General features: G+C 36.8%; 1 protein-coding gene across 5 annotated transcripts in view; it reads left to right on the top strand.

The window, feature by feature from the left end:
* LOC129247601 (adipokinetic hormone/corazonin-related peptide receptor variant I) overlaps positions 1-23311 on the top strand; it is a 33509-nt gene extending 10198 nt beyond the window's left edge. For 4 of the 5 annotated variants that reach the window (XM_054886785.1, XM_054886786.1, XM_054886781.1 and 1 more), the window contains 8 exons: positions 13618-13899; positions 13968-14085; positions 14490-14656; positions 14734-14833; positions 18912-19134; positions 19201-19475; positions 19578-19801; positions 22772-23311. In XM_054886785.1, the coding sequence (XP_054742760.1) occupies positions 13739-13899; positions 13968-14085; positions 14490-14656; positions 14734-14833; positions 18912-19134; positions 19201-19475; positions 19578-19801; positions 22772-22823 (1320 nt within the window). In that variant the 5' untranslated portion in view covers positions 13618-13738 and the 3' untranslated portion in view covers positions 22824-23311. The remainder of the gene's footprint in view (positions 1-13617; positions 13900-13967; positions 14086-14489; positions 14657-14733; positions 14834-18911; positions 19135-19200; positions 19476-19577; positions 19802-22771) is intronic. The other variant, XM_054886782.1, reaches the window with a different exon arrangement.
* Positions 23312-24136: the final 825 nt, after the last annotated feature.

Genomic DNA, 24136 nt, shown 5'->3' with positions numbered 1-24136 from the left:
ATAAATTTTAAAGATTAATCTGCAAATTAAAACAAAAATGGAACAGATAACTTAAAAAGAAAAAAAGTTATTCAATTTTTTTTTGATAGCGGCTTTCATCAGCCACCCTGTAGCATTTTAATAATGTAATTTCATCGTTTTAATTAAAATTACTAATTTTTATTTCATCGATCGGTTTAACTGCAGCAAAAATGTTGCTGTTTAGTTTGCGATAACCGACGTGTCAACCGAAACAGCGGATTTTGTCTTATCGATTTTTGTAATCAAATATAACTCTTTTGTCGGATCTTTAAACTTGTCTGTGTCGAAATTTTGTGTGCTAAAAAACTGTGTCGGCCATTCGTTATGTGGAGTAAATTACAAGGAAAAAACAAAGAAATTTTCCCACAACTTCAAACTTGCACTTTGTTATACTAAAATGTATTAAATTATAAAAGTGCATATTAAAAATCTTTCTAGAAATTCTAATGAAATGCCATGGAATTGGTATGAAAAGTTTGTGTAATTTTTTTAATTTTATATTAAGTTTTAAACTTGGATCCATGCTTTTGTACAAAAATAATGAACATTTAAAAAGAAAAACAAAAAGTATCAAAACTGCTCGAAGTGCTGAATTGCTATCATTTTGTCGTGGGGTGTACTAGGTTGTTCAATAAGTTTTGCGGTTCGATATGCGAGCACGTTTCTATTAGCCAAGGCACATTCATTAAAGGTAGTGGCACTAGACCAACAATAATGTTTTGTACGTTTGATTGTCAAACTAAAGTATTAGCAAAGTATGGATTTACCGATACCAGCTTTAATAAATTCGCCTTGCTATTAGTTTAAATTTTACTTTGTTATGTTGGTTGACTCTTCATATGCACGCCAGTGAAGTTTCACTTCAATCTGTCAATTCATTCATTTAGCATGGACGTGCCACAGGATTTTCTACAATGGAAAAAATCAAGTATCCTGCAGTGATTTAGTTGTTTTATGTTTGAAAGGCTTAAAATCAAAGGAAATTTTTGAACGAAATTTGAAAGTGTATAAGGACTTTTCGCCATCAATTGGTACAGTGGAAAGGTAGGTTGCTGAATTTAAACGTGGTCGTGTACAAGCCTTGAAGACGATCCACGTCAAGCACGTCCAAAAAAAGGAACAATACCGGAAATCGTAGAAAAAGTCCAAGATATCGTATGGAAAAATCGTCGATCGACTGGAAGAGGTTTAGTAGAAACCCTAGGCATCTTATTGGGCAGTATAAGCAATATTTTGACAGAAGTATTGAGCTTCAGAAAGCTGTGTGCACAATGGGTGCCGCATTCGCTAGCAATGGAAAAAAACACATTCGAATGCGACCTTCTCCGCAACATTTAGAGCGATTTCGAAAGGATAAAGTAGATTTTGTGCATCGATTCATCAATTTGGATAAGACTTGACTCTATCCTCATGATTCTAAATAAACACAAAAGGCTAAAGAGTGGTGTGAACCTGGTTCTTCGGCTCCGAAATGAGTTCGTATACAAAGATCGACCGAGAAGGTATTAACATCAGTTTCTTGTGATGCGAAAGGAATTTTGTTTGTGGATTACTTGCAAGCTTGTAAAACTATAAATTTCGAATATTTTTGTAACCTTTGAGACCAGTTGAAGTAAAAAGTTCGTGAAAAAATACCTAGTTTGCAAAAGAAAAAAATTCTTTGCAACAGCACAATGCATCGTGTCATGGCTAAAATCCATGAATTAAAATTCGAATTGTGGGGGCACCCATCGCATTCACTAGATTTGGCCCCTAGCGACTTCTATCTGTTTCCTGACATAAAAAATTCATGCGTGGAAAGCCCTTTTTATTAAATGAGAAGGTCATAACAGCTGTGGAAATGTATTTTGCAGCTCTTGCATAATCTCACTTCAGGGATAGAATTCATAAATTGGAATCTCGTTCGAACAAGTGTATTAATGTTCAGGGGACTATACCGAGTAATAAAGTGTATTTCAAATCATAAAATTGTGTTTTTCCTATCGAACCGCAAAACTCATTGAACTACCTAGTAAAGGGTTTTCCAATAACAAGTGTTATTTAGATTAGATTAGAGATGATTAACGCTTTTTTATGACCGGAATTGGATGGTATTAATCTGGACAACGTTTATTTTCAACAAGACGGCGCTACGTGCCACACAAGCAACGAAAACATTGACCTTTGGTGTTATTATCCACTATTAACGGCATACCTTCCTCTTTATAATGAAATAAACATCCGACCATTTATATTAAAAAATAACATTTTTCTTTAAATAACAAAATAACACCTCTGATTGGAAAACCCTTTATAATCTATTTCCATCAATTAGCCCATAATGACAAACTTATTTAGTTTAATGTGTTTTAATGTTCATTTTGTGTAGTTGTGTGTATTTTTATTTTTAGTTTCGGTATTTTATGAATTTTCCATTTTTTTTTTTCATCTGTACGTTTACTTATTTCATAACAAACTATTTTCTATACAATTTCACTTATCAACACCAGCACTTACAATTTTACACACATACGTACGTCGTTATGTATAATGTACATAAATAAAACTGCTGCAATTCCCCTGTAGAGAAATCAACTAACTAGTACCGAACTGGTGCGCTGTCAATGAGTTTGCAATCATTACTAAATCTGGTTCCTTCTTCGCTCTTTTCTAAAGGGTTTTCCAATAAGAGGTGTTATTTTGATATTCAAAGAAAAATACTATTTTTTTAATATAAATGATGGGATGCTTATTTCATTATAAAGAGGAAGGTATGCCATTAATAGTGGTAAATAACATCAGACAAATGACCCCCACGACCACGCTTATAGGACAATATCCTTTTCATGAAATTTTCCATAACCGAATTGCAAAGTGGCTGCCCTATAGTCCGGTAGAATAGAGAGTTGGCGTACCTTTAAGAGAGGACGCTATGTTCGATTCTTGGAACGGGCGGACAAAATTTCAATTTTTATGTTATTTCCTTAATTAATGTACATGACTTCCCAACTTAATTTTGACTAAATTTTTAACTCTCAAAACAGTAGTAGCCACTCGCAGCATGAGCAAGAAAATGATTCAAAATAGTCTAAATCATATCAGTTTTGAACCAGATATACATTTCACTAGTTCACGACATTTTTTTATATGGAGAAAATGCGAATCGCCTTCAAGGGAAAAAATTATAAAAAATCAATAAGACTTTTAAGTAACTCCAAACTTGCATTTTATTATACTTAGTCCTACCATAAGTTCTGTTACAAGTTAAGTCCGTTATTATAATACTTTTTTAATGAAGTTAATTTTATTTAATCAAAAATTTATTGAGTTATCAAACTACTTACCAAAAACCTTTCTAGAAATTCTAATTGAAGCCGTGGAGTTGTCTTGAAAAGTTTGTGGAATTAAAAAAATTTTTTTTAAGGCTCTGGAATTTGAATTTATATGGTTTTTGATGAAAAATTACCTATTCTTTTATACAAAAATATAAAATATTGAAAATGAAGAAAAATAGTAAATACTGTTCAAAATGTTGTTGTGCTATCAGTAGTTGCGTCCTGTCTATGTATGCATATATGCACATATACATACATATACATACACACATCTACGGAAACTCGACCATTATCGCTCCTCCTTACCTTTTCTTTTCCATAGAGTGTTGTATTTCAATTAATAGGGCCTATTAGTTAGTAAAAAAGAAATTCATAAATTTGTTTGTGTAAACCATCAGTGTGTATATGAATATGTGTCCATATGTACACACATAAATATACGTCGCTTACCCTGCAGGAAAAAATACTAGTTGTGACTTAGAATAATGCTTATTTACTTTTCAGCTCAACCAGCTCTATCTATTATTGGTTTGTGAAGAAGAGTAGGCGAAAGCAATGGAAACAATCAAACACAGGAAATTATATGCACACACACATACATATTCATGCCACGACGTCTTCCGCATAAAAACGCAAAAAACTGTATTTGGAGGCTTTATACTCGTATTAATTTGTGCTTTCACAATTTAACACGGGGCACTTCGCTTCCGTTAGTTTACTTAGTTTAAGTCTCGCAAATCAGAATATCACCAAGCCATTCACAAAATTTTCTCAAACAGCTAATTTCTCCTTCTTTTGTTTGTTTTGTTCGTTTGTTTTGTATTGGCAAAGGACCTGACGTTAGACTTGCCAAAATCGCGAAAAATAAAGTAACTGTTTTGAGAAGACGTCACCTTCAGTATTCAATTTTCCTTGTATTAAAAGCATATAGAGAATATAATTTTTCTTCAAATTAAATGACTTTTCCTTCAGGTTCAAACTTACAGTATAAGCAAAACCTAAACAAATTAGACGAAATTCTTTAAAAACTAATCGATAAATAAAATTTAAGCAACATAAATAAATTCATTATTATTGTTGGCCTGATGGCTCGTGTTGAATCTGAACCTCTCCCAATAGCTTCGACCAAGAATATCTATCCTTTGCAGGGTCACTCCAATTTTTCAGTCCAAAGTCTTGGAGTCAATCCAGGTTTTCCTTGAGTAGCCCTTTTTTGTTTTGCACTATTTTTTTATTTTTTTATATAAAATTAGCTTACAACATAAATCTTATAAGCTATTTTAAGTTAGGAGCTATAGCAGCGAGGCCTTAAGCTCGATAATTTTATATACATATGCATACTTCCATTCTTAAACTTAGTAGGTACAATTTTATTTTAAATCTTATGGTAAAGATTGGTTCTTTTGAGGAATTTTGTTATTAGGGATATTGACTCAGGAGAAGGGACTGAGAGGTGTGAAATTGGGTTTGTGTTAGTGAATATTTGTTCTCTACAGGTAGCATACAGGGGGCAACTCAGTAGAAGATGAGTTACTGTGACTAAGATATCTGTGTTGCAAGTACAATATAATGGGTTTGTGTTATTCATAAGATGGCCATGTGTTATTTTCGTGTGTCCTAACCTAAGGCGTTCGAATTTTATAATGTCTAGTCGTGAAGGTTTTTTATTAGTTTTTTGTAGAAAATCTGTTATATTGGTCTTTGTGTCGTTAACGTTTTTATACCAGTCATTGGTTAGATTCCATTCAAGGAGTTGTTTGTTGTAGAAATGTTGTTTAATATGATTTTTAATATCGAGTAAGTTGAAATTGTCTGTGCTAGTTACTGGGCTTCGATGAGCTTGTTTCGCGGATTGGTCAGCGAGGCTGTTCCCAACAATATTATTGTGCCCAGGCACCCATATTAAAATAATTTTTGGGTAGTGTTGTGTGATAATGTGTCTGATTTTGTTTGGGTAATAGTCGCTGTTATTTATATTGGCTATGGAATTAAGAGAGGAGAGTGAGTCTGAGCATATAGCAACCTTTTTTCTCTTGTGCTTTACTAAGTTTATTGCTTCAGATATGGCAATAATTTCGGCTGAATATATAGAACTATAATATGGAATAATTGATATTTTTATAATTTCATTTTCTAGGGTTATGCTATATGATATATTTTGGTTTATCTTTGACCCATCAGTATAAATAAAAGTATAGTTGGAGTATTTATTTTTAACTTCGTTGAACATTGCATGATATTGAATCGGATTTGTGTTGTTCTTGTTGAAGATATGCAATGAAGTGTCAATTGCTTTTGGGTTAAAGGACCATGGGGGATGGATATGAATATCGTATTTAGTTGGCTTTAAAAGTATACCTACTGCTGAGCAAAGTACTGTTGTTCTGCTTATAGCAGGCTGTATTTTAAGGGTGGTTGTCCTCTTCTTTAGGTTATTGACGATATTGTAAAGCGGGTTGTCTTGCTTTGTTATGAGAGCTTTAAATAGTTTAGCAGTTGTTAGGTCTCTTTGATTTTCGAAATTCAGTATTTTTGATTCAAAAAATAAATTTGCGATTGGTGTAGAGCGCAGGGCTCCCAACGCGGTTCTTATTGCAGCGTTAAGTAATGACTTGATTTTGTTTATGAGATAGTTAGGAGCATATCCGTAAAGAAAAATGCCATAACTGATTTTGGGTATAAATAATGTTTTTACAATTGTTAAGATAGATTGAGTGTCGCATTGAAATTTTGGGGAGGCTAGACATTTCACAATGTTTAATTGTGTGACCAGGGAAGTGCTTAGGTGATCGATGTGGGAGTTCCATCTGTATCTCTTATTGATAATGATTCCTAAAATTTTTAACTCATCACAGGGAAAGAGGTTTATGTTTCGTGAAAGCACAGTACATTGACAATTGTGCTTTCGACAGAGATGAATGTACCGATTTTTTGTTGGTGATAAGTTTGCTCCTGAGTAATCGCACCAAGTTAAGATGTCGTGAAAAAGGTTATTCAGGTCAATTATTGGACACTTTTCTTTATTTGATTTAATAATAATGTTAAAGTCATCTGCGTAGGCGCAAAAGTCAATTTCTTTATGGAATGATATTACAGAGCATAGTTTTTCATACGCAATCAAGAACACAATGACAGATAAAGGGGATCCTTGGGGGATACCATTGTCTGTTGACCAGAAATCAGAGAAATGGTTATTTATTCGTACCATAAACTTACGATTTGACATAAAATTGATAATATAATTGGTGATTTTGGGGCCAACCTTCCATTTTACGAGTTGGTCAACTACCGTGTGTATGCCTATTTTATCATACGCCTTTTCAAAGTCAAGAGAAATAATTGTTAAATGGCTTTTTGATGAGAGCTTGGCTGCAGCTAGATAGTCTAACAGTAGTAGACTATCTGCTGTAGATTTTCCTCTCTTGAAACCCATTTGTCGGCTATTCAATAATTTGTTTTTTGTTACAAACCACCATAGCCGATTTGCTATTATCCTTTCTAGAACCTTAGCGAAGCATATGTTTAAAGATATCGGTCTGTATGATTTTGCTTGCGTTTTATCTGACTTTGGTTTTGGTATTGGTATAATAATGCTGTGTTTGAAGGACTGCGGGATAATTTTGTTATGAAGAATCGCGTTGAATAAATTTAAAAGGCGCTTTTTAAAAATTTCAGGAGAGTTTCGCATCATTGGATATGTTATCCTATCTAAGCCTGGAGTTTTCCCTTTTAGCTTAGTTAGTGCAGATATCATTTCCAGATGATTTATATCTTGTTCTAATATATTCGCATCTCTACAGGGTTGTGCATACACTTGAGATTGTAAGGTCGCTCTTTTCCTGTTTTGAAAGCTACTTGGAAAATTTTGGTCCGAAGCTGAATTGCTCCAGTATTTAGCCAGCTCATTAGCGATATCTTTTGGATCTGTGTGAGATTGATTGGGATTGTTTAGGGACTGTAGGCAATGTATACCGTGGGGGAGTTTGTATCCACAAAAGCGTCGTATAGTCATCCAAATTTTCTTTGTGGGGGTGCTAGGACTAATTTCTGCTGTAAACTTTTGTATCGAACATTGTTTGGAGGTTTTAATTTCTCGTTTAAAGGCAGATTTTGCTTTTTTATACTCAATTAAATTTAGTTCAGTCATGTTCGATCTGAATATATGAAACCGCCTGTTTTTCTCAGCTTTTAATTTACCTAAGTTATGATTCCACCACGGCACTGATCTTTGTTTTTTATTATTAAAAGGTTTTGGTATAGATTCATTAGCAGACTGTAGAATAATTTTCCTAAGGTTGGATGCTTCTGCATTAACATTACGGCTGATAGGTCGGGTTGACTCGAACTGTCTACATTTCTTTTCAAATAGTTCCCACTATTATTTGAATGGCGGGATGAAAATCCACAAAAAGGGGTCTGCCGTAATAACGAGTACAATTTGATGATGAAAAAATAAAAATAAAGTGCCAGGGTATTCCACTTTATTTTTATTTTTTCATCATCAAATTGTACTCGTTATTACGGCAGACCCCGATTAGTATTGTATATATTTTTTGCAATTTCGTTGTGGTCCATCCTCAGAACACGTCCAGCCTACTTCAGACGCTGAAGCTTGATGTAGTCGGCGATTTGGAAGTCGTTTAGTTCAGCTAGGCATTAATGTTTGCAGCGTAGGTGATAGTTAACGCACCGGTCCGAGGATGCAGCGTAGAATTTTTCTCTCAAATATGTTAAGCTTTTCTTCATCCGCTTTATGCCTCTCTCAGATATCGGAAGCATAGGGTGTCCAAAAAAGTTATTTTCCGCGTATAAAAATAATTTATTTCGTAAATTATCTCTCGTCAACGCAATCCATTCACCGTAACTGTTGGTCCAGCTTCACCTTCGAAAAAGTAAGGTCTAGTGCCTTCGTCGGACCATAAACCGCACCAAACAGGCATACGTTGAGGATGGAGAGGCTTTTCAACAAAAACTCTTGGATTTTCTGAGCCCCAGATCCGACCATTGTGCTTGAGGCCATCGAGGTGGAAATGGGCCTCATCATGATTCCTCAAGATGATTTTTCGATGGAATTCCGGATCAGTTTCATGCATTTCAACGAATCAATCAGCCGTCTTGAGTTTTTGTGTTAACCTGGCTTTATAAGCCTTAATACCCAAATCTTTATGCAAAATACGGTGTAATGACGTTTGTGGAATGCCTAATTGTAAAGAATGACGAAAACCTGGGTTTTCTTCAACACTTTCGGCAACAACAGCAATATTTTCGGCTGTTCTCAGTGACATGCACGGGTTTTATTCTTCACATTACTAATTTGTCCCAACAGCTCGAATTTTTTCACCAATTTCTGTATTGCGGTCCGACAAGGTGCTTCCCTATGACCCAAAAATGTTCAAGTTTTACGAACCATTTTTATAGAGAATTTTAATAATTTCAGAGCGTTGTTTAAGCGTGTATCGTTCCATTTTTATTAATGGCGTAGTTTCTACTTGTCAAATATCAAAAAATGACAGCTTCAAAAGTGACTTCTATCGAAATAGCGGGCTATTCAAAATAACGCCTGTTATTTGAAAACCCTTTACATTATAAGGCAACTGAAGAGAATAATATGCAGGTATTTTAGAAGAAAAATTGCTCCAGACAGCTATTTCGCTTAGTATAGAATGTTTCCATACTAACTTGGCTTTTCCCTGCAGGGCAGCCGTCGTTTAGAAGTAAATTTTTAATGTATGTGTACGCCAATGTTTTTTGTTTGTGTACATTACACATCCACGCTGTTTCCTTTTCGCAATGATACTGAAAATTTTATTTGTAATCGAAATATTGAATTTACATAATTCTTTTCTCACATCAAGTTCAAGGTGTGCGCACGTATTGGTGTTTTGCAACTAATTCGCGCATTGAGTTTTAGCAGGTTTTATTAAATATAAATTCCTAGGCACTGCTGGTAGGTAGGGTTGCCCTTTATGAATAGACATGCAAACAGATCATTTTCATTAGTGTATTATTTGTTTTTCTTATTTTCTGTAATTGAATGTAGTGGCGCATTAAGGCTCGGTAAGATCAGGTAAAAGCACATTCTAGGTTTTATGTGGTGTAGCCTTTTTATACTTGGTGATGGACATTCACAAAGAAAGTGTGCTGAATTTTCAGTGCCCATTTGACAGAATAGACTGATGATGGTCTCAGTGGGACCTATTTTGTTTAGCCTACAGGCTACAGTGGCCTGTAAAGTAATCAGTTGAAAGTCTTAAGACTACTCTGCTGAGAGAAAGTAGCTTATCTGAAATTCCTCTGTTCGGCGTTGGGAATTATTTCACTTGCCGCTGACTGATAGATATTCGCCAGTGTTCAACGGATTTCTTCTCCTCCCACTTTCTTTCCATTACATTTCCCTCATGCCTAGGAACCCAACCTAGTAATAAATAAAAAAAGAAATAAGTAATTGACGCGTTCACTTCTGTTAGGTGTTCGGCCGAGCTCGTCCAGAACGTACAGTTTTAAGCCGACTCCGAACGGCAGATATTTTTTATTACGATCCTTTTCATGCTAGAAATACTCTCGGAGGTTTGCCATTGACTGCCGAGAGGTGATAGCTATTAGAAAAAACCTTTTCTATCATTTTGTTGTTTCATGCACGAAGATTCGAATCTTCGCACGAATGGTAGTCACCCACCAACCCATTCGGCTACAGCGGACACCTGCTCTGATGGCTATACCCAAATTAGAGTCCTAGAAATGTTTTGAGAGTACTTTGAAGACGATAATATCACTTTTGAGAAATAAACTGGTATTTTGAATTTTCTGAATATATTCCGAGGACTTTTTGATCAAGGTCTATTTTTATGGGTCAAGGAAAAGTTATTTTCAATTTATTTATTTTTAAGTATTTACGACATTTTCCGAGTAAATCCATCCAAATCCATTCCAAATCACACCATAAAAACAATGTTTCGAAATATCGCGGTTACTGCCTAGTGGGTGTATTAAAAAAAAATTTTTTAGTTGTATTAATTTTTTTAAATTTTTTTTATTTTTTATTTATTTACTTTCTTATTTTTATTAAATATTTATTTATATAGTTAAAATATTTTTCGCTCATGAATCATATCTAACCATAAATTCTCATCGATTCCTAGAGCTCTAGGTTTTAGTATAGGGCCACTGTGGTTTCATGAATCTGAAGAGTTTAAGGTAAATAGGTAATCAGACTCCTGCATTCGATTCTGGTGATGGAGTCGCCAGCAGATTCTCCAAATGGGTATCCAGTTATTTAAACAAGGACAGCATTTCCTCTGTGTAGAATGTTAAGGTTCGCGTGAAGGTGAGATTGACAGTTGAGTGGGATAGGATGCGAATTACAGGCATCAGCACCCCGTTTGCCCATAATTATAAAAACTAGTGGCCTTATGTTTATTACATATGCTCTCAGGAAGAGGTAGAGAGGAGTGGTTAGTATCTTTTTTAGTTAATCAACAGTCCTGAGTGTCACACTTTGTCAAACGTTTGCTGTATGTCCAAAAATAGTGCGGAACAATACTTTTACTCCTCCAAACACTCAATTATGGTTTCAACAACCCGATGGCATTGTTCCGGTCTACAGTGCATCTGACTGAAATCAAATTGCTGATCAGGGTAATTTTCAGGCTTGTTTGGCTTGGGTATGATTATTGATATTTCAACACATTTCCACTGAGTAGGAGAATAGCTCAGCCAAAAACTGCTATTGGAAGCGAATACTAGCAAGCATTTCTTGGAAAGTTTTTCAATTGTCCAGCCATCAATAGTTTTGTAAAAGAGGATTTTAATTTTTTTTATACGAGTAATTTCTGTCTGGACCTCGGAGAGTTTTACCCAGGGCATCAGTTTGTCCATAGGGCAAGGACAGTCAAGATATGATTCGATACTCTGATGGTCAAATTATAAAAATGGCATACAATTATTCCATTGCTTAGATCGAATTTTTTTCAATTTTTTATTACCTTTTTACTACTTTTTTTACTACCTGCGAATGGGCTATCGGCACACCCCACCAAGACTGGTATTGCCCTCTTAGCCAGAAGGAGAAAGCTTGATGGACTTGTTCTGCCTTAGCTAAAAGGAGTCACAATTCAGCTATGCAAAGAAATTAAATATTTTGGAGTAACCCTCGATAGTAAACTCCTTTGGAAGTCACACGTTGAAACAAAGGCATCCAAAGCACCGATAGCCTTCTGGCAGTGCAAGGGTGTTTTTGGGAAAACGTGGGGTCTTTCTCCTAGCAAATTCCTATGGATCTACAAGGATATGATAAGACCTATTATCACCTATGCATCAGTGGTCTGGATGAGTAGACTCTCCCTCGTGGGAGTCAGGGGGACCTTATCAAGACTACAATGCACTGTGGCCATCTGTTGCACCGGAGCTTTTCCGACTATTTCAGGCCCGGCATTAGCTGCTCTGGTTAGTTTACCACCACTTGATATTTTTATTCAAGGAGAAGAGTTGAGGGCCATCTGCGGGCTGAAACATAATGGGAAATGGCACAGCCCCTGTCCGGCATTGGACAACAGAGTAGGCATGGACTTCGATTTAACGCTCCTCGCCATGCCCCTTAACTCCATGCCATCCGGAATCGCACTTGACAAGAGGTGCAGTGTAGTGCTGCCAGAGGCTCAAACTCAGAAAATGAGCCCGGCAAACACTGTTCTCTCATTTTCACGGATGGCTCCAGGACCGAGCACGATTCCGGTCTGGTGTCAACGCGGAATCAAGCGGGACAAAACTTCATTTCGCTCTTGGAATTCATGCATCTGTGCTTTAGGCGGAGGTATATGCTGTTCACGGATCGATGAACTTTGTTGGGGAAAACAGATGGAGAGGCAGATCTGTATGTGTCTGTAGCGACACCAAAGTTGCGCACATGGCCATAGACAGCCATTCAACCACTTCAGGGGGAGTCGACTACTGTAAATCCAGGTTAAACTATGTCGGCAGACATAATAACTTAATGTTAACATGAGTCCCGGGACACGTGGGTTTCACGGGTAACGAAATCTCTGACTCTTTAGCCAGAATGGGCTTTGAGGCCAACTTTTTTGGCACGGAGCCCGTGCTGCTACTCCCTTCTGCAAATCCACGGTTAGCAAATGGGTCACTCTAGCCCATAAGCGAGCTTGACAGGCTGAGAGAGGGTGAGGAGATGTTACCTGTCATGTCCGAGCGACTGTCGCAGTTCCTCCTGTCCCTAAGCAGAGGGGACTGTAGGCAGCTGGTTGGACTGATGATTGGCCACATTCTATGGGCAAAGCACATGGAAAAGGTGGGCATCACAGGCAGTGCATTCTGCTCAGCATGTGGAAAGGAGGATGAGACGGCGGACCACTTTCTGTGCGTCTGCCCAGCCTTCACTCGAATCAGACTTGAGGTCTTTGGCACTGATGTGTTAAGAAGCGGCTATCTTGGCTCCTTGGCACCACAAGATATACTCAGATTTCTGCGGAGGTGGAGCAGATTTAAAAAGGGAACCCAATACAATGGATTTAATAGTGTCTGAGTGCTGTATTTGCTAGTCTGTCTCAGCAAAAAAAAAAAAAATAAAAAAAACCCTTTGCAGAATGGGGATAAACTTATGCCCCTTTTCTGTTTACTTCCAAATTGCGTGAATGGATTGAGTAGCATCCGAAATCATTTGTTAAACTTTACACAACTTTTTATTATTGAATCCTGTTTCCACATTTTCCTTGACTACTTTTGGTTGTCCTGCAGGGCATTCAAAAATACGCGAAAATGCATTTTGCGTCACAGACAAAAAAAAATCCAAAAATCATATATAAACAGTTTCCAAAAATATTTAATCAAAGCGATAAAACTATTTTATTTATTCCAAAAATACGGTTTCAAATAAATTCGATGCAAATAATTTCTTAAATTGCATACATAACCCAATGCAAACACAAACACCAGAAGCTTTCCATACACAAACGGAAATTAATACGCTAATACCACATTAGGCCAATACATACATACATATACACATACATATATTTACGTTCATAAAAACAATTACCAACCACCCACCCAAAGGCCTATGAACTACGATTGTGCATATATTGTACTACACACACACACACACATACACATATAGTATATTATGAATAAATTGTATAAGTATTATATTTATAAGCGCAATTGATTAAATTTATAAATTTTAAATTGTATCTGTCTGGCACGTATCTACACATCCACACATACACGCATATGTATGTGTTTTGTGTACGTGCCATATTTCTTTGTAGCGCAGCGGTCAATACATTCCAGCAACAACCCACATAAATAAATATACGCACACTTACACAGCTCGCGCACATACGCGAATAAACATTTCGATTTCGCCAATTATCAGCCAGACAAAGTTTTGTGCAATGAAAATGCCGCAAACCGAAGATGAAGTTAATGAAAAAATTTACGATCATCGCATCATGCCGGATTGGTCGAATGTAGTGAACGAAACTAATGGCACAATGCACTATTCGAAGGATATGATCTTCAATGATGGGCATCGCCTCTCGATCACAGTTTACAGGTGAGAGCATTTTTTTGATTTATTATTATTGTTATTGTAAATAGTTGAAAACCGTGATTCTCGTACAGCATCCTGCTGGTGCTATCAACCATTGGCAACTCCACTGTGCTGTATTTGATCGTGAAGCGACGCTGGCACAATCGTACACGCAGTCCGTCCCGCATCGATATCATGCTAATGCATCTGGTAAATAATTTTTATATAAATTTTGATTACTCATTGCGAAATGAAACAAAAAAGCGCGTACAATAAACAAATTGCAGCCACAAACAAGTGTGGCGAAATAAAAATATGCGTACACATACTTTTGTATGAAACATTGTTTATACACACACATACATATGTATACGTGTGATTGTTTGTATATATTCTAGTACCTACTAGGTATACTTGTATGTACTTGTGTGTATATCCGGCATTTTTCGCCTACCTTATCTCGCTAACCAGTAATACTTACTTTGTGCTTTCTTATCACTCGCCTGACTTGCTGCCTAATTAACTGACTGGCTGGCTGGCTGACTGACTTGCTGCCTCTCTATCTCTCGTATAATACACTGCTTGCATCACATCACTATCTCATCGTGTCAAAGGCCATTGCTGATTTGATGGTGACTTTCCTATTAATGCCGCTGGAGATAGCGTGGGCGTATACGGTGCAATGGCGTTCTACGGATTTCGTTTGCCGCACAATGAGCTTCTTCCGCGTATTTGGCCTGTACTTGTCGAGTTTTGTGCTGGTCAGCATATCAATAGATCGGTGAGTTTATACGAAATTTCAGCAATTTCTGTAACTAAAATCAATTTTTATGATTTTTATTTTATTGCCTCTTGTAGATATTTTGCCATACTGAAACCCTTAAAATTCTCATCAAGTCGTGGTCGTATTATGTTGGCGATTGCATGGATCGCATCGGTGATCTGCAGCACACCGCAGGTTAGTTTATATAAATAAATAACTGATGCATGTGCGAGGTGTGGCTATGAAATAACGAGACTGATGCTGTTTTATAAGAAGTATGTCAAATGCGCCAAATGTCAATGACCACCAGCTGTTTAGTGCGAAGGCTTCACTTTCGAATGCAGTGCTGCTCACTTCTGTAAATAAATAAATATCAGTGAATTTTTTTGTTTTTGTGGAAAAAATGCTAAAAACCAACAGGTTTCTAGTCAAGTAAGGCCCCCAATCTTAGATTACACGAGCCTACACAATTTTGAATATAAGGTTGTCAAAAAAGTCTTTCCGTAAGCTTGTCTTTGCAAGCGCGTAGTTCTAGTTGTATTCGTCGCCTATGGCCAAACGCTCAATTCGGACCTGTACTGCCAACAACTGGACCGCTTGAATGCAGCACTCATGCAGAAGAGGCCATCTTTGATCAACAGAGGCCGAATTGTCTTCCATCAGGACAACGCCAGGCCACACACATCTTTGGTGACGCACCAGAAGCTCCGGGAGCTCGGATGGGAGGTTCTTTTGCATCCACCATATACTCCGGATCTCGCACCAAGTGATTACCACCTATTTCTGTCCATGGCGAACGAGCTTGGTAGTCGGAAGTTGCCCACAAGAGAGTCCTATGAAAATTGGCTCTCCGAGTTTTTTGACAATAGGGAAGCGAGCTTCTATAAGAGGGGCATTATGAAGTTAGCATCTCGTTGGGAACTCGTCATCGACCAAAACGGCGCATATTTGACTTAAATCGCATTATTATAACCAATTTTATGAACAAATGAAAGTTCAATAAAAATACCGCAAGACTTTTTTGACAACCTTATATAACTTTATTGTCCTCAGAATTTCATAGAATCTTTTTTATTCGACTTTCAAGTTTGATATCTGCGCTCTTGCTGTCCTAGAATTTTTCTTATTTTTAATGTTAGGAGGGTTCGATATGCTCTATGGTTCGCTAGTATGGACGGCGTGTGATAAAATGGCGTACGTTAAAATATTTAAGAGCGTGCAAAGGTGTACATGTGGGATCGGCAGTATGCGCACAACTCCAACCGCGGCAATGGAAAGGCTACTCGTCTGGCATTCATATTAGTAGTAAGCAAGTCAGCCAAAAGATCTGCACTAAGACTGAGGGTGACTGTATAATTCTTACAAAATCTTTTTGGTCACAGTAGCATATAGGAAATAAACGGAAGGTCAGACTACGTTATTACACAAGTAAACTTTGGGAAGAGGCCTGGTTTATAATAGAGAAAAAAGACTGGCAGAAGGATTCAGAATCCGATCAGGATGCATACAATTTCTTTACATTTGGATTCACAATGAGGGAAGGAGTAGGAGCGGTTGTATTCTGCTCGCAGTTTGATCTCTAAAAGACTTTCATACCTCCTAATCACTGTAGGATATTCCAAGCTAAGATCTATGTTGTAACCAAAGCAGCTGAATTAGCGTTGGAATTTACTCCCCTCGATACTCGAGCAAACAGCTATTATGCAATATTGGCTCTAGTGACTAGCTCGGAATGAGTGAGCAACAGCCCATATTCGACGGACCCATGTGTTTTCGATGACTCTTTGGGCCCATTCAAATCGACGAGTCTTGTCCGCAGGCAACAATCCTTGCGTCAATTCAATCTTATACGAAAATAAATGGAAATAAATGCGGATAATTCGTTGTTAAGTGATCCGAGCAATGCCCAACTGCTGAGAACGGTGATTTTGGGATGTCCTTGGCGACGCCTTGGTCGGTTTTGATTTGGCCTCTTTGGATTAGAAAGAACATCACCAGTCGAAAACCTTTCGTACAAACGTTTAATGGTGTTCTTAGAAGGCGCACTTTTCACATTATTTAATTTTTTATACGCACATTGAGTTTTCACAATTTACTTCTTTTGTTGAATGTAAATTTCAACAATTTGGGAACGCTCGCGTGGCGTGTACTGTTCCATGGTAAAAATCTGCTTGGACTGACGCTTCTAATGCGGTATGTCATTAAGCGACGTCTCTGTCAAAGATACAGGGTTGCCAGATGGTTGCAACCCGTAGATCCAAAATGGACAAGCTCTGAGGGAATATACAGGTCACAATTTACGGGGTACTAGGGCACAAGGGAATAGAGGGAAATAAGAAGAAGAGCTTGCTAAGGCAGACACCCGCTTGCCTAGGATGAGTACGTCGAACATATATACCTCAATCTCAGTTTTGTGGACGAAACCAGACAAGAAACTAACTCTGGGTCTATATGGAAAGCTTCGACATCTCACAGGATTGCCAAAAGAATGCTTCGAACTTGCAACACAAAAACAAGCAACTTTATTTTATTACTCCTAAGGAAGGAATGTAAAATGTTGTTTGGTGTGATCTTATTGAAAGGAATTTAAAATCATCTTTCTTGATGAAACGCAGTAACGGCCATGTTAACAAACAAAACTGCTGCCTCTGGGGATTTGAAGACTCGCACATGATCGTGGAAAAGCCATGCTCAGGTAGTGATAGTTTACTGCGAATTTTTGAGTGGTGGCATAATTGGCCCATTTGTCTGTGAAAATGCTGTTGGAGACGTCGAATTTTTGTGACTGCATATTGATGGATGATTTCTTATTTTAACAGGGATACGGTCCGAGCCACAAAGCCCATGCCACAATCGTTTTTTTTTTTGAGCGCCGAGTTCGGTAATTCTGTTAGCAACCATTGGTATTTTCGAAGCTGTGATTTGAAGACTTTACATTTTGTTGTGGGATTCCGTGAAGAACCGAATGAATTGTTATTAATGTGTCAAGTCCGTAAGGCGAATATCGACAAAGCCATTCGTGAGAAAGAGTCAGAAATCGTCATGAAGGTCTGGGAAAACTTGGTTAAGAGGATGTACTCCTGCGGGCCTAGTTGAACCAGCCGCATCGTGTTCCACAATTAAATTTTTATTTTTTTTTTTCTTTAGCTATAATTGGAGCATAGGGCGTCGAATCAATACTGAAATTGATTGCAATTACCTCTCAGCACCGATTTTTCTGAAGATGAACTAAAAAGTGAGATTGGCAACAAGTTAATTTCCTATAAAGAGAAAACTGAAGGCTTTTTCATCCGACCTTAAATGCATTGAATTGTTTACTGATCTTGAAATACATTTCCAAGTTATTACGATTAAAGGATAAATTCGTCAAGCTATTCACTTTGGCATTTTTAAGTCCATTTGAATGCCCTTTGATTTTTCATTTCTCATATTTCTCCATGGCGGAATAATAAACCTGAAGTAATAAGACAGCTTTCTCTGTTCAGTTTCTGACATTCGGCTGCCTTGTATTTTACGATGTTGTCTTTATTCACTGCCAATTCATGTTTCGCTTCAGTGGAGGCATTCATATATATTTAGGAGGCAATTTTCTACAAAATATTATTTGCTTGCAATTTTTCCATTCGAATTATTTGAAAAAAATACGTGAAATCTGTTAAACTCATTTATTTGTTAAAATAAAACTAAAAGTGCCCAAGACAAGCTGTGCAATTTGCAGAGTCCAGAAAAACTTGGACTGACGTATTCGTAGATTTGCTCAATGTAGCAGCGGATTGGACATGGGTGGGCGAGGTATACATTGGAGGGACTATGGACGAATGAACAATTATTACACCAAAAACTAATGATTTTTTTATTTCTGATAATTTTTTTTTTTAATTTTTAAGAATAAACCACAATGTAGACCACCCTGTACAACTATGTCCCCGTGGGCGAAGTATACATAGTATGAACTATGGGCGAATGAACTATTATTACACCAAAAAATAATAATTTTTTTATTTCTGATAATTTTTTTTTAATTTTTAAGAATAAACCACAATGTAGACTACCCTGTACAAGTATGTCCCCGTATCCAATACAGATTGTCGCGTACTTTCGAGGAGATTTTAGCGATTTTTGGATAAGAGACAAACTGTACATAATACTTTGAAGTCTGACATCGATTCAAACTGGCATTTTTTCTGCATTTTTCCCTCTCATTCATCTTTCATTTAAATCTTGTAATAAAAGTAAACTGTACTTGTATATATTTATATTTTACATTTAACAGGCATTTGTATTCCATTTGGAGCAACATCCCAAAGTGAAAGGTTACTATCAGTGCGTCACATTCCATTCCTTTCCCACCGAACTGCATAAAATGGTCTATCAGGTATCCAATATGTGCGCCATGTACGCCTTTCCGTTGATTACTTTCCTCTACTGCTATGGCCGAATCTACTTGGAGATTTATCGCAAGAGTAAGCGCATGGTTAAGGGTGATGACAAAAATGGTTAAGCACAAAGCATTCCATAAAACATAATTTTGTATATTAACTAATTTTCAAAATACTTTCCAGGTTTCGCCAGATTCCGTCGTTCAAATGACGATGTATTGGGACGCGCGAAGAAGCGTACACTCAAAATGACAATAACAATTGTAATTGTTTTTGTGATCTGTTGGACACCATACTACATCATCTGTATGTGGTTTTTGTTTGATAAGCATTCCGCTTATAATGTAAATCCATTGTTGCGTAAAATACTTTACATATTTGCTTGTACGAATTCGTGCATGAATCCATTGGTCTATGGGGTATTCAACATACGCGGCAAAATGAATAATAATAATACGGTGAGATTTAAAAAAATGCAATATTTTAATATATTTTAATAATTCGCAAAATATAATTGTTTTGTTTGCTTTTGAGCTAAAGGAGAATTTTTATCCTTCCAGTCCGTAAATAATCGGCATACATCGCTCTCTAGTGGGGGACGCATGGTCATGAAAGAGCGTAACGGTAGTAAAAGTACCATTGTAATAGTACCAGCAGTGATCAATGGCAGCTCCGGTGACACCAGCAATGCCACACAAAGTACGAACATCTCCAATGACATATTCACTATATCGAAGATCACCGAAGATAAGGAGATTGAAAAGCCGCCAAAGATTTGTGTAAGGTTAGTTAAAAAAAAATTGTAGAGGGAATTTCAAGTTCGAGTTTTTTCAATTTAAATTAAAAATCTATTTTCAAAACAATTATAGAGGGAATTTCAAGTTCGAGTTTTTTCAACTTAAATTAAAAATATATTTTCAAGAGAAGTTCTTTACTTGTATATGTAGCAGTGAGCCTACATTTTAGACTCTACCATCTATGAATGGTGAATCACAGTTTTCGAAGCCCCCTGCGCACACACATGCAATTTTCTAAATTTATTTTTGTGACGTTTTCAATAACATTTACGTAGGCAAAAGCGGTGCTCTTTCACTACAATTTCGATACAAATATTTGTTCAGAGTTTCAATGGTTTCTATTTTGTTTACATCAATTCTACTATCGAAATTAGTTTTGGGTTGGGGAATAGCGCTTTTATCGAAGACTTTTAATATATTAAAAAAAAAACAATAATTATATCAATAATTTAATCAATTATATAATATATTCGTCGTTACTGTTTACAACCTCTTCCCACCTCTTGACCAATTTGTTGATGCCGTTCCGCCAAAAATCGCCTGGACTGGTGTTGAAGAAGTTGTTGAACCAATTTTTAAGGACCTCTTCAAGCTCTTGGAGTGCGGCTTTGAAGACTTGTGTAACATGGCGCCGGGCGTTGTCGTGAAGGAGTATGGTTTGATCATGCTGATCAGGTCTTTTCAGTCGATCAGCCTCATTCACGCGGTGTAGTTAGGCAATGTAGAGCTTCTTGTTGACCGCGGCATTCTTTTTGAGCATTTCCCAGTGCACCATGCCCTACCAGTGCCACCAAACATATATCACGATCTTCTTTGGATGAAGAGCCGGCTTGACTCTTGGCTTTGGCGTATCTCCTGGACCCACCCACTCCTTTCTTTGCTACATATGGATGTATAGGCACCATTTCTCATCTCCCGTGACGATTCGGTACAAAAAACGCTGCTTATGCCCGCGCGTTGCTTGATGGCGGGCGAAATGCTGGTCTGCGCCAGTCTCTTAATTTCAGTCCAGGTTTAATTCACGGCACGCGTTTCCCAATCCAACAATCGTCTCCAAGTTTTCGATTGCCTTACTCGGCTACGTTTGCCTATGAATTCTACTCAATAGCGGCTCTTGTTAAGTCGTCATATTGTCTATGAAGGACGTGGCCAATTCAACCCCATTTTCTTCTGCAAATTTCAGGAAGTGTTCGGGTTTGCTGAGTTGTTCTCCACAGACCAGCATTCGAGATTGTGTTTGGCCAGAAGATTTTCAGGATTTTGCGCCATCGATATAGTTGCACAGAAAATATTCCTGACGCCTCAAACCGGGCGATCTTTGCCGGAAAAATGCCGCAGAATATCGTGTAAATATTCTCTCTGGAAATTACGCTGGCAATGGATTATTTCATTGACTTTATAGTATGCCATACCATTATAACATTCGGTTTGGGTCCAACTACTCCTTTTAACTATGAATCCATATTTAATAGGTTATTTAGCACTAGAGTTCCAGCTAGACGTGAGTGGGTTGATAGTATACCTGGACACTGTTTACGGCTCTTTACTGATGGCTTAAAGCTTGTTGATAAAGTTGGCTTTGGTGTCTATTGTAAGAAGACAAAAGTGAGCGTTTTGACTCGTTTGGTTAGGCAAAAACATGACTACTTTTAAAGAAATCTATATTTATTCTGATAGCTAAGCGGTGATTAGATCTCTGGGTGGAGTTGTCATTAATCCCTTAAATGCTCGCAAATGTCAAGCATTTCTGAACGAGTGGGCAGAATATTTCCACATTCCTGACACCCATGGGCATAGTAACATACCAGGGAATTTTAAGGCAGACAAATCTTCGAGAGAGGGCACTACCTACTCGCTTCCCTCTTGGTGTGAAAATTGTAGATATACCCTTCTCAACCTACACGCTGCATGGTACAAGTGGCATTGTCACTTCAGCCAAAACGAGATGGGTTGATAGTCTGCCATGTAATGGTACAAAAAGAATTTGCCCAGAATGGGACGTCAGACGCTTAAAAGTTCTACTTAATCGGTCAAGTAAAAAAGGAGGAAGAGTTTTCAGACATCTTCTCTGTCACTGTCCCGCATTTAGATACGTCGGCTCATGGTTCTTGAATGACATGACCTTAGGGGTATAAGTGTAAGCCAGGTCAATGGGTTTGCACTTAAAATGCCATGAAGTAATTTAGTGTGAGCTGTTGCACTGAGTGTTTTTTGGCGACAAATGAGACTTCCCTTTTTTATACATTTTGTTTTTAGATTTTCCGTTTTTTTCTTTCACACTTCTACAGAAGCACTATTTTCATAGTAAATTTTATTTGTATGTAGTTTTCGCGGGGAATTGAATGTTCACTATTTTTGTCTAACAAAACCCATATCAAATAATTTCAAAATCTTTTGTAAAAATTTGAAAAATTCCTAAAACTTTTCATCCTAATTCCACGATTTTCAATTAGAATTTCTAGAAAATAACTAGATTTCTAGATCTTTTGTATACAATTTTATAATTTTTTAAATTTTAATATATGTAATAAAGTGTAAGTTTGAAAGATCCCATTGATTTTTTATAATTTTTTTCGTAATAAATTTTATTTTATGTGGAGAAAATGCGCACCACGGTCAGAGAAAAAATTTATGAAAAATTAAGGAAATTGTGCGGCTAACAAGAAAATGTTTTCTCTATTGAATTCCGCATACGAGAGTTAGTTGGAAAAACGTTTAATGTAAATCCACTATTGGGTACCATATTTTAAAAATAAATTTTGTAGCTCTGAGATTTTTTAAATTTTATTTATAATATTTATCCAACTAATTTAATTTGAATGACATTCAGTGAATTTGGAAATAATTTAATTTAATTTGGAAAATATTACATTATAATTTCCTTCATTGTTTAAATCGCAATTTTAATTGAAAATGCTACTATTCCAAATAAATTATTTTTTATTTTTTCAATTTAGTTGCAGTGACCCAATTGGCGAATTGACGAGTACTCCCAAGCCGCAACAATGAGCCTTTTACACGTAATATGACTGAGAAATTGGTAAACTGAGTTTGCTAAACAAAAAAAAGAACCAAACAAAAAAACCAAAAAGTGGAAAATTTTACTCGCACATGAGTGTGTAATTAAGTTATTTTGTACCTTCAATATTTATAAGGAATTTTTATTCGAAGCTCCGTCGTCCGTAGATCGTGCAGCATACACACAAGCGCATCGCATATGCAGAGGGTCTCTTTTATATGACCGCCGATTATACTTTTGCTCAAATTTAATTATAATGTACGCTAGTTGCGGGTTAAGTAAATTATGTATGTATGTAGATACACCTATCCACTATTATTGGATATGCTGAAGATGCCTACTTAGTTATGCTAATTATGTAGTGTTAAGAAGTCTGTATGCATGTATTGTAGTAGCTGTTTGCTGGAGTTGTATAATCTAAGCTTGAACTTAATTTAATTTATTCATAATAAAATTCGAAAAAAATCGACAAATGTAATTAAGTTATTTCCAATCAAATTATAGTTAGATCGAATTAAATTTTTGATTTTTTTTTGTTTTGATACGAGTAACTACTGCGCCTGAAGCGTTAATAATTCGAATATGTTTACAAACACAGTATTTGAAGTTTTTGAGTGGTAAAATAAATGTTTTTTTTTTATTGTACTGAGAGCCAGCAATAATGCCGATAACAATGCCAGCCCTGAAAGCCAGGGTGAAAGTACTTTTACTGGAAGTTATATTTTAAAACGAATAGGCAGAATATTAAGCGTATTCTGAAGAAAGGCATTCGCGCAGAATTTATAAATCTGGCATAATTTATTATTAATAGTCTTATTGGTCTTATTAGTCTAAATCCGCGGCAAAAAAATACTCTATACAGAAGCATGATCAGCATAATACCAGTTTGTACTGGGTGCAGACATACAGAGTGGTGTTCCGGGAAACAAATAAGAGTACGAGGAAATCCTTTGAAATATGACTTGAATCACTTAAATTCCCATTACTTACGTGCATTTGGGTTCCTGTATTTCTAAATGGAGGAAAGTACTACAATACGTCACTAGCATCCAACAGATTAACCCGGGCATGATCTCCCAATAGAACGACTTTGCAGTACTTAAAGTTTTTTTCTTTGGTCACTCCACTGGCGAGCATAGGGCCTCGACAAGGCTCAGTCTTGCGTTGGTTTCGTTAATCTATTTTGATTTCTGACAGGGTAGGTGATTAGCCTGCCGCTACCAGTCCTAAGTAGTGGGAATGCCCACCTATCGTTGCTTACGAACAACGCCTTCTTACTGGTTGGAGCGCCGTATGTGTCTCA

The sequence above is a fragment of the Anastrepha obliqua genome, chromosome 5 (genome assembly GCF_027943255.1).
Source record: "Anastrepha obliqua isolate idAnaObli1 chromosome 5, idAnaObli1_1.0, whole genome shotgun sequence".
Lineage (NCBI taxonomy): Eukaryota > Metazoa > Arthropoda > Insecta > Diptera > Tephritidae > Anastrepha > Anastrepha obliqua.
The sequence above is the reverse complement of the archived record's forward strand: the minus strand, read 5'-3'. Positions and strand labels throughout refer to the sequence as shown.